The sequence below is a fragment of the Neolamprologus brichardi genome, chromosome 7, assembly GCF_056152115.1.
Source record: "Neolamprologus brichardi isolate AB-2024 chromosome 7, ASM5615211v1, whole genome shotgun sequence".
In the NCBI taxonomy this organism is placed as follows: domain Eukaryota; kingdom Metazoa; phylum Chordata; class Actinopteri; order Cichliformes; family Cichlidae; genus Neolamprologus; species Neolamprologus brichardi.
This window is the reverse complement of record NC_142110.1, coordinates 55828559-55840636: the sequence shown is the minus strand read 5'-3', so window position 1 is coordinate 55840636 and position 12078 is coordinate 55828559. Positions and strand designations below refer to the sequence as shown.

Sequence of the window (12078 nt, the reverse complement as noted above, 5' to 3'; positions counted from 1 at the left end):
CACAACAAGAAATACAACAAGTTGGAAAACATACTACACATAGCCATAGCACAAAAGTGATTACACTTTATTTAGGTAATGTAACACAGCAACCAAATAAGCACTGAACTCAACAGAGCAGTATGTGTCAGAAGTAACAACAGCAGTACTGTGTGATTTTTGTAAAAGTCACAGTGAGATATAGATGAAGGACAACCTGTCTGAGCTTGTAACATTTTTTTCTTTGCCTGAGGATAAGTTGTGTGCTTCTTGTAAGACTTCTTGAAAAACTTAGCAATGTCCACTTCTAGGGAAATATAATTAAAAAAATATCCATCCATCCATCTGGGACTGTGGGAGTTAAAAAACCTCAGGCCTCAGTCACACAGGCATAGCCACTAGTGTATGTGAAATCTCCCCTTGTGGGACTAATAAAGTTATCTTATCTTATCTTATCTTATCTTATCTTATCTTATCTTATCTTATCTTATCTTAGTCCATGACTCTCTGGCAACCACTTGTTTATTGGGACTGATGGTTGCCAGGTTTGTATGGAAAACAAGTCAGTGTCTTCCATACAAACTACAGGCAACCGCTTCAATCTGCTAGTGCCCAAAGGTTTTTGGTGCAGTGCTTTATACATATTTGCAACCAATTTCACATGGCAGTAGCAAGCAACCTCCTGCAAACAACTGCCATATAGTTGGTCAGAGTATACATGTTATTCTTTAGCAACGAATGCTTACCATGGGGTCACTGACCAATACTGGGAAATAGTAACTGATTTCACAGCAATTACCAGCAACCACTCACAATCGGTTGGGGAAAATTCATTTTTCCCTATTGAATTGATCTAATGCTGATTGGTTTAACGGTTGGGTTGAATAATACAACAACCTGCTAGAGCAGAAACCTTCAGTAAAGGTGAGAGGATTGAAATTGTGAGTGGGTTTAAATACCTTGGGATGATTCTTGACTCAAATATCAGTAAAAATCACATTAAGAAAAATGATCAAAACTATTAAGTATAATCTCATCAATTTTAGGTGCATTAGAGGCTGCCTCTCAATGCAGTACTCATTGCTGTTAAGCCATTCATGCACGCCATTATTTCTAATATGTCAGATTGCATCACATGTTGGGGCTGAGCTGAGGAAACAGTCATTAAACAGTGGATTCATGTGTGCCGTGACTGGATAGAATTCTTGTCTGCACTGATTTCAAACCACACTGAGGTCCATGTGAACCATACATTTCTGGGCACTTATCAAAATACAGGTATATTTACATATTCCTGTACTCTGTCAGTATATGAAATAAATTCATCTTAGACTTTTATATCTGAAATGGAAACATTTCATAAAATCTGACAAAGCAACTCCTGCCCATGTAACTCAATTCTATGACTCGTTCCAGTTTGAGGTAAAACGCAGCTTTTCTGAGGGTTTTTTTTTTTTTTAGTTTAACCTTGGTGGTAGTTGTAGTCTTGGCCTTAATTTATTGTTTACACTGGTGTCCTTCAGTGCACTCAGTTTCTAGAGAATTGCATTCATTCCTTTTCAGCCCTATCCAATTGCTGTGGTATTGGAAATTTCACAGGCAGGACTTTGTTGGACTTAATATTTGGCAAAATGAATATGTTATTGCTCATATCCCAACACCCGGGCAGTTCTCTGCATCACCCAGCACTGGCTGGCATCTCTGCTCTGGCATGTCATTTTCAAGGTGTGTCTAAGTAGTCTCAACTATGATCCATAAATATACCAGCAACAAAAAGAACATAGCAACACTGCCAGACAAAGACTGCTCTGTGTTACTTTATCAGCTTAGTATGTTAAAACAAAAGCACTTGCTAATTTTGGTCTGGTGTAACACAAGAAGAACTTTTTGAGAATATTGTGTTCAGACAGAGGGAAAAAAGAGAGGAAGCGCTGTAATAGGGAAGAGAAAGACTTGGCCTATATGAAAAATAAATCGTATACAGTAGCTGTGAAATATGATCAGTGACATGAGGACTTTAATCTAAGCAAAGCATATTAAAGGAGAAGGAGCCCTGATTCAGCAGATGTTAAAATACCAATTCACATTTTTCTTCCTTAAAACAATACCCACATGCACATATGTACATCAAAAGAGTTATTGGTGACTGTCTGTGTGTAGTGTAGAAATCCTTTCTAATTTGCTCATATACTGACTGATTTATTGTGTTCACCACTTCAGTTGACAGCTAAAGCTAATAATTAAGAGATTCATAGTTTTATATTTTAGCATCAATTCCAGTAATGGCTCAGTTAGACTAGAGCTAAAACAGGAACCTCTTAGGAACAATTGGTAATTCCTTGGTGATTGTGTTGAATTTTTTGCTATCAGTGACTGACGGCAAATAGTTGGGATGAAACAACTTACTGACCAGAGGCTGAGCGTGCAACACCTTCAACCTCTGGACGACCACTTTCAGTCTTAAGGTTGCCTGGTGGTGCCCTATCTCCAAACAACTGCAAACTCACTCGAAGTGACTGCAATCACTATATATTTAAACTCTTTGAGGTTTTGCTAGACATGGAAAGGAAATAATTCATGTGAAGTTCTGTATATGAAGTAACAGATTTGGAAACATAACAAAAATTGCAAAAGATTTGCTGTACTTTCTTTCCAGTTTTACTTAGTTCAACCGCAAACTGATGCACATACGTTGCTTTGAGGATGGCAGCTGACTGCAAGTGGTTGCAGGTGTAGTCCCATGCTTTCAAGCAACCATTTCAAAAGCAACAAGATCACAAGTCCAATGCACATGCTCACAACAGTTTTGGTCCTGTCGCCGTTTTCTATAGTGTGACTGTAGTATAATAGGTTTGTGCCAGATGTCATACTCATGTCTATTACCTTGCATAGATGCACTATGATATTACTATTTAAGCCTTGAATTTAGCCATTTTGGCACTGGCATTTTGTTTTCTTGCTTAAAAGAGGACATGACTATATTTAAACAACAGGGTAATGCTGTCCTGCTGTCCTGTTTCACAAGTGTTGATGAAGTGATTCTCTGTGATATCACAACCTCAAAAGGTTGCTACTTGCGCTCATCCTTCTTTTCATTACATTTTCCCAAACAGTAAAATTCTGCTTATAACAACATCAGTATTAATTACATAATTTATAATGTTTAATTGGAGTGTCTGATTTACTGCAGAAACAACATTTTCCTTATTATTCTAACATCACACAGTACCAGGTTATAGATATTAAATTGCAGTTTAAACAGCTAGAGACATTTGGCTGTTAATATAACATAACTGTTATGTAATTAGGATCCTGGATGGAGGACATTCTATTCTAACAAAACACTAATTTACACAAATAAACATTGTGCACTTTCAGAAAACAATCTTGCTTCTGAGCATTGTAAACCAATGCACTGTGCGCTGTTGTCTGGTTTTCTTTTAAATTCATGGATCTGATAAAATTTCATTTTGGTATCTACTATCACACTATTTCACCTTCACAAGCAAACCTTGTCTGAGGAGGAAGAAAGAATTTGTTCCTAAACCCCATATTCCAAGTTTCAATGATTCATGTTTAATTTAACTAACTTAAACTGCAGAATCCTGATACAACATAAGCTTTCATCACTGACAGTGAAATTACTTTATCTGATGTATGGACAAGAAGAGCAGTCTGAGCACCAGCAAATCTTTCAGTGTAGTCATGGGTATGCAAGCGCTGTATTAGGATAGAGTGAGAAAATTTTGAATTTGTCCTTCAACAATAAGGTGCAGACAAAAAGCTGACAGCAGAGACAAATGAACTCACTGCTCTGTCCTTGGACGTCTGGGAATTGCCAGAGCTTAACAATGACACTCTGCTGTGCCTGTACAAACCATCTCCTCTTTGATCTTACATTTTTCTTCTGGCCATTGCACCCAGAGGAGTTAGCTATAGAGGGAGGACTCATGGTCACAGTAACACACATGTGTTCTCTTGCATAGCTATTCAACATATGAGAAAGCAACTGAGACAACTTGCCACAGTTCTTCTGTCTTGTCTCCACATGTAATCCCAGACTGACTCCATCAAGCTGAGATAAGGGCACTGAGGGGGCCAGACCAGGTCTCCTTGTACTTTTCATTGCTTGAGATAGCTGTTTATCTGACTCTGGATTTGTCATTGTAATAAAGACTCCATACAGACTTTTGGGAATGATCAGATGCCCCCAGTGGTTTTGCAATCTAGAAATCTAAAGAACCTTGCTTTCTTATGGGCTTTACGGTAAATCCCTTCTTTAATGTCATAAATACAAGTTACATGGAAAGAGAAGAACAAAACACCCTGGTTCCAAAATGAGTGTTTAATTTAATTTGTCATGTCTTTAGACATTAGAAGAATTAGCTTGTCATTTTTAATGCTTACACCCAAGGGCAGAAGGAGAAGGCAGTGGAAGAGCATGATAATGCCATTACCTTCCCGTCTCATTCCTCCGGAATCACATGATGAGCAAAAGAGGGGTATTTTCTACTTGAAGTTGGGTGCAGTGACGCAGAGAGATGCTAAATATTCTCCACCTCGTCTTTCTCTCTGGCTTCCCTTCAAACATAAATTACCAATTTACTTGGCAAGCAGAGTCCTTGTAAAGAACTAATTTATCTGAGGAGTGTCTTCAAGGCCAGTGTGGCCATTAGAAATTAGAGCGAAAGAGCATGAGAGTATTACAAGGCTTGTTTTATGACGTACTCAAGAAAAAAGTGACTCTCTCGTTACATTTCAGAATATCTCAGTTATTAACACTGGCATGTTTAATCGTGAGCAAGACCCAGAAGCACAGAGTCGGTCAGGCCACTGTATCACCTGTTTTAAATTTTCAGCAGCTTGGGCAGAGCTGGCCTCTTAATGTAACATTAACTGTACGTCTCGTTTCATATTGAAATTTAAGCATAATCCCACAAGTCCAGTTAAAAAAAAAAGTGTGCTGCTCCTGGTCGCACACGGCAGCTGATCATTTTTGGGTTAAGTGTTTGAACAGTTCTGTTTTCAACAAGCCCTGACTGCTCCAGTGATGACCTGAGCAGGACAATGAAAAAGAAATGTGTCCGGATGACTGAGCTGTCTCTGGTTTTTACCCCAGCATTAAAAAGTTGTTTTTCTATTTAATATTTTGTGAAGTACGCAATCATAGCAGAAAGTTCACTGAGAAAATCAATACTTCTCGTAACTGTTCATTAAATGTGTAATGATGTTTTTACACCTGCTCTGTGGACTGTGCCAGACTAGTGGCACAGTGTTTCCAGTTCCAGCTAAGCTGAGCCACTAACAGCTGTAGATTCATATTTGTCTTACGGAAAAGGGTGGTATCAATTGTCCATTCTAGGCTCTGTGTCCACAGCCAGACATTTTTTAACTGAAATCCCCCATGACCTCAGTTTTAGAGGGCTTCTCTCAAGCGCTGTAATCATTGCTAGGCTACTTCTTCAGTGTTAAGTTTTACTGGCTCCTCAGTGACAACTACAATCAGTTTCTTCTTTGCAACTGTTGAGAGCTGATATTCTAAGACCTACCCCTTCTTGATTTTGATTGGTAAGTGAGAGCACTTTGGTGCTCTAGTTGTAAGCACAGAAGCTCCTCCCACCTGCTGTTCCTTCTACCTGCTCCTTGCCAACCTTCTGTTAGCAAGGGCTGCCAAGAAAGCTGGCTTAAAGACAGGGGGAAAGGGAGCTAAAATGTTTTTTTCTCCAGACAGAGGATGAGCTAAGGGACTGCACCAATGCCCAGTACAAAATAGATGAATTTTATTCATGCAAACATACTTAATAATTTGGAAATTTGCATATTAGGATACCTGTGAAATGTTACTTCCTGTTGCTTGGGTTTGAATCATTCTTTCATTCATTTTTCATATCCAAAGACCCACAGAATGTGGTACTTTCTGCTGTTTTAACTGGCTATAACCATGAAGCAGTATTCCAATGGTAAAGACCCATATTATATAGCTGATTTGGAGCATGTGCATTCGTTGTTCAGCCTCAACATTAAATCCAGAGCCAGGCTGACTGACTAAAACATTTTACATAGCAATACTATATTCTGTTGAGGTTCATGAAGGTCATAGCATTCATTTGACATGTACCGCCCACCTACACATTGATGCTGACCATCAAACACCTTCCCTGACTGCACAAGTGTTCCCCAGAAGTGATAATGGGTCCAGACACCACAAAAACTATCTAGGAAAGGCTTGAGTAACATGACAAAGACCATCACCGTCAAGCCAAAAGAAGCCACACTTGCCTGTCAACATCCTTGTGCCAGAAACCACAGGACACTCAGCTTTTCCGTATCCATACCCTGACCTAAATGATATTAGGCAAGCATTTTTTTGTGCAAGTATTGTTGTGGTCTGGTGGACTGGCTGAAAGCTAAGTGAATAGTAGGGTGTCCACACAAGAGATTTACTTGCATATTTGTTCAAACTAAATCTGAAGAAACACTTGAATGTGGAAGTCAGCCATAGCACCAGTGCAAGCAGAGGATGGATGAGCTGTCCAAACACAAATAGTTGATGCCAGATGGAAAGAAGAGAGTGGGCACATACACCAGGTTTTATAGCCCTTCCATGTAAGCAAGAAAGGCCTCACAAACTGCATTAGAGTATCAATTTATCCTGAAAAATGGCTCCTTAGTGATACATTTGTTTAAAATCAAACAGAACAAAGTCATTACAGGCTGTTTATGATTGGTATTTATTTTTCTAACAAAGGCTCACATTTAACTGTAAACAGAAAATACAAAGTCATATAAATGAACATTACATGTAAGGTTCACTATTTTTTTCCTCCTGATGAGTTCAGGTGAAGCTGTGAAGAAGCCGTTTCCTCACAGAAAACGGGGACATCATGTTTTCAGCTCAGCATTCTCATTTGTAATGTTCGCACCAGGAAAAGGTTTAACAAAGCCGGGTTTGAAGCAATGAAAAGGTAGACTGCCAGGATGCTGTACGACCAGTTTTGGTTTTAGTCACATGGCTTCGGCACGACCTATGACCTTGTGACCTCACCTCTTGGCCTTCTTTTCTTTAAGGATCTTCTTGCTCTCCTCTCTCCTGCGTTTGTTAACGGGGTTGCGTGGGTCATAGATCTCAAAGGTGTCCTCATCCTGCATGTTGGCATCCTTGACTTTTCTGCTTTGCTCATCAAACTGCAGAACATGGGCCATCCTAAATCAGACAAAGAGAGGTGGAGAGAGTTCAAAGAACAGCAGGACAGGATCCACTAAATCACTGCTCTGTGGAGCTGTTGCCTAGAGGCCAGTATCTCCTTTGCTTTGAGAAGTTTCATAACAACAAACCCAATAATTAGTTGAAGCAGGGGAAAATAACTATTTGATCTCCTGCTGAATTCATAAGTTTGCTCACACAAAGAAATTAACAGTCTTTAATTTTTATGTTTGCTTCATTTTAATGGAAAGAGACAGGATATAAATCAAAAATCCAGAAAAAAATATTACATAAAAATTATAAATGGATTTACATTTCATTGAGTGAAATAACTACTCGATGCCATACAATCCAGCTAGAACTTGGGCTCCTGCAGATCGGCTCTGTGGCTGTGTGGGAAAGAATCAATTACAGATACTCCTGATAGGTGGCTGTAGCTCAGGAGGTAGACAGAGGTCATCTACCAATATGAAGGTTGGCGGTTCAGTCCTTCGGGCAAGATACTGAACCTTTAGTTGCACTCCAATGTGATCATTGGAGTGTGAAAACGTGTGAATATTAAATAGAAAGCATTTAGGCATATAACATAGTGCTTGTATGAATGTGTTTGAATGGGTGAATGATCTTTGAGTAGAATAGAAAAGCCTATAAAACATCACCATTGGGGAAAACCAAAGAGGGTGGCAGGAACAAGTCTGTAGACCTACACAAGACTGGAATGGATTACAAGATCAAGAAGCTGGTTGAAAAGGTGCAAACTGTTGACCATCAATCGTCCTTTGGTCAGATGAAACCAAAATCGAGCTCTCTGGCAGATGATTACACACTAATCAACGTATATTTTGAAACTACAACATTATTTTATCTATTTAATAATCTGAAAAGATTACTTAATGAACCTTTATGGTAAATGGTCTGTATTTGTATAGCGCTTTACTTGGTCCTAAGGACCCCAAAGCACTTTACACTATACACAATCATCCACCCATTCACACACTGGTGATGGCAAGCTACACTGTAGCCACAGCCGCCCTGGGGCGCACTGACAGACCCAGTTGAAATGTTAAATCAAGACTAAGAGTCTAATTTGTCAATATAATAGTGTTCTTTAAACAGTAGCTAAAATGACTTAAATAGATGCTCTAAAATCACCAGTGTTTTTTTAAATTAAGCCTATAGTATTGTGTTTATTTACCTAGTGTGGCTTACCCTCACTGTGGCTTTCTAAAAAAACAGATAAAAGAAGGAGAGCATTTCCCAACAAAAAAAATACCAAGGTGAAGTCCAAGGGGGCTTAACCCTAGTGACTCTGGTGGTCCTCTAACTTTGCTACAGTTTTTCCACAGAGCCACACATTAGCACTCTAACACAAAGAACTGACATAATAATCATGGTTAACTTGCATTCACATTCTTCTTAGCCTCATTTCCTGAGCTGAGAAGTAATTTTCCCAGCTTCAAGTCTTTTTTTTCAAAATGCAAAAATGTAATCACTCTACATTTTTTATCTTAATCAGTAATGGTTCCAGTTAGTTTTGCAGCATAGCTGCAATGGCAGTGAATGGCACAGTTCCCTCGCAGCAAGGTTTGCATTTTTAACCTGCTGGTAAGCTTTGGGCCTTTATCTGTGGAGTTTCATGGTCTCCAACATCCCCAGGTACTCCAGCTTTGTCCAGCAGTTAACCTTTAGGATAACTGGTAGTTCTAAAATGACTGGCTTAATTGTTGTTGTGAACCTGAATTCACACAAGTGTACATCATTACAATGTTTTAAGCATTTTAAGCATCACTTCGCATGTTAACTTGTGCCTAATTATGGCCTCACGGGTTGCTGCAAATGTGGCTTTACACTGTAACTGGTTCAGAACTGGTTGTGTGATACTCAGATACCTGTATAAATTATTACCCCCCATCTCCCCCCTGGTGCTGGTACTGGAATTGGGGGAAGGGAAAGTAAAATATAAACCACACACACACCATTTTGTGATTAGACTACAACTTGGGTTTAAATGTATCTTAAGTTATGTTATGTTATTTGTTTCTTTAAAAAAAAAACCCTTTCCTATAAGGCAATTTTTTTAAAAGTATAGTGCTTTATTTAATTTTTTAAAAAATCTATTAGATAACCTGTCATAAAAAGAAGACGACACAACTTTTAGAAATCTGTCAAAAACTGGTTTAAAACTTGAGATTTAATTAGGGAAATATACTGAATTCATGTATGAAAACCCAAACTTGAGCTGGTACACATATTATGTGCATCATTTGAGTCAATCCTTCGATGAAAAATACCAACCAACATTACATGGTGGAACAATTGTGGCACCCAAATTCTATTTACAATCAGCTCATGCTATGCTTGTCGTATGAAACCAGAGCACCAGATGGAAATGCAAAGGTAGTTTTGTTTATACCTAAAATAAGAAAATCTTAAAATGTATCCTTCAAAGTTCACGATCAACAGATTGTTTCAGTGTGTTTCCACATGCCTGTATTAAAAAACAAAACTCCATGCTGTAAACTTAAACAAGGGTTGTTCTAGCGTGCATGACCTCTTCTACGTGTCTGTGCGGTTAGGGTGTTTTAGTATGTTGGTGCGATCTGGATTTTCTCCTGTGTTCATTTGAAATCGGCAGGAGTTGTGACAGCTCATCTAGAATGTCACGGTTAGACTCTGGCAGGCCCTGAGGACTCCTGCTGCGTGAGCATGCCGCCTCTGATAATTTGTCTAGCAGTCTCTGTGATGACAGTCTGCCGGTCATACAGCCTCAGAGTCATCCAGCTCTGAAACATGATGTGGAAAGGCAGCATTCGGGGCTTATCAAAACCGCTGTGCTGCCATAATGTGAGTCTACAGAAGCTTTTCCTCTATTTATTTGTCTTGCATTCTTTTTACTCAAGCAGGGGGTGGGATTTACTGAATATGGAGGAATGGTGAAAGCAATGGAGGGCTCTTTGCTTTGAGAGAGTGGGCTCTGAGGTTGTGTGTTAGCAAAGCAGAAGGAGTTGGGGGAGGAAGGGGCTGTAGAGGGAGAGTCAGAATTTGGAGACACAGACACAGATGGAATAGTTTACCTCCTCTGGCCCAGACTTGACTTCCAATGTCTGACCTGTTGTAACCCACATTCTGTTCGCAGTACTCCTAGAGTGGCACAGACTTCCCCACTGGTGTTTTTCTAGGACTGCTATGCTACTGCCCCGTCCCTCCCTTCTCACCATACCTGGCAGGGGCAACACCGTGAGGTGTCTACAGCCGGGAGAGGCTCCAAACGCCAGCCAAGGCTTCTCTCAAATTCATTAGGGCCCCCACATATGCACGCTGACACACAAACGCACACACAGACTGAACTTCAAGGGGGCTTCTGGAGACTAATAGGAACTACAGATTTTGTTATTCTAAATCTCTTGCACACAGACACTTTGCTCACGTTCAAACACATGGTATTCATTTCAAACCCTCACTCTGTGCAGTTAGACTTTGAGATCTTTGGTGAAAAACAGAATATGAGAGGAAAACACACAGTCAGGCCTGATTTCCTGATGGCCAATCTGGTGGCTGTGGCTTGAAATCCCAACGTGACACACATACACAAGCACACAACCTGAACTTTCACACACATTTATCAGAACTTGGAGTGAGCTTTAGATCTTATAGAGTTCAGGTTCATCTGTACAAGGAAGGATTTTTTTTCCATTGTCTCATGTTTGTTGCTCCTGATATTATGTTGTCTTTTAGCGATAGTCATCATAATATGAATGAAATAATAAAACAACTTTTTTCTAGTTAGCCTGTCATGCTTAAACGTCACTGTCCACAAAATGGTGTGTGTCCCGGACTGCTTCTTGGGCTCTGGGAGGACTGATGTGCTCACGTACTGCTCAGAGTTTCTACTATTATTGACTGCAGTGAACAATGAATTTAAGTTATAGACCAACGATGTGGTACTTTTCTTGGGGAGTTATATAGAATCAGCACTTCTGTTAACAGTTGGACTAGTAAGTTTGTTCATGTATTAAAGTAGTCTAACCAGAGAAAACAAAAAACATGGACAAAGATTCCCTGTCAGAAAAATGAAGCCACTGCAGAAGTGCCTTAAAAACTGCATTCTGTCTTAAAGCCACCAGATGGCGATAGCTGGGGTTGCAAACAAACGTCCAGCCCGAGCCTTTTCCCTCCATAGAAAGCTATGGGGGTGGGCGGGGGGGTTGTTGAGGGGGGGGAAGACAAGGCTTTCTTTGTTGACCTTTTTGCTCATACCATGTTTTGCTCATTGACTAACAACTTGTCAGTCACAAACCATCTGCCGATGAGTCAGTGGTTTTACACTCAGACCCACCTCTTCTTGTTACATCAGTTTTCTTGCAACCAAGATGCTGATGGCGGAAAACGGTAATCTCGAAACTTCAAAAATGGGAATCCAGACACCAGTGGGTGACATCATAGTGGTTATGTCTTTATTACTGTCTATGAGTATAACACTATAATCAGCAAGTTTTAACTAAAAAATAACCAAAAGCAACACTTAAATGAAAATTTAACCGTCTTCCATTTAATCTTTTAAATGTCTTCAAATTTTAAAGAACTAAATAGTCATTTTTAACATAATTATGTCAGGCCAGGGTCCTTCTGTGTGGAGTTTGCATGTTCTCCTCGTGTTTGTGTGGGTTCTCTCCAGGTACTTCAGCTTCCTCTCACAGTCCAAAAACATGCAGTTAGTGGGGTTAGGTTAATTGGAAACACTAAATTGCCCAATGCGGGAGTAAATGTGAGTGCGAATGGTAGCCCTGTGACAGACTGGCAACCTGTCCAGGGTGTATCCTGCCTCTCACCCTAAGACAGGTGGGATAGGCTCATGATCAGTGTTGGGACTGTGATGGGACAGTAACTACGTTATT

At 39.8% G+C, this 12078-nt stretch overlaps 1 protein-coding gene across 1 annotated transcript in view; it reads right to left on the bottom strand.

Annotated features, from left to right (window-relative positions):
- Positions 1–6531: 6531 nt before the first annotated feature.
- cwc27 (CWC27 spliceosome associated cyclophilin) overlaps positions 6532–12078 on the bottom strand; it is a 32534-nt gene continuing 26987 nt past the window's right edge. The window contains exon 14 of the mRNA XM_006804740.3: positions 6532–7183. Coding sequence (XP_006804803.1) covers positions 7021–7183 — 163 coding nt within the window. The 3' untranslated portion in view covers positions 6532–7020. The remainder of the gene's footprint in view (positions 7184–12078) is intronic.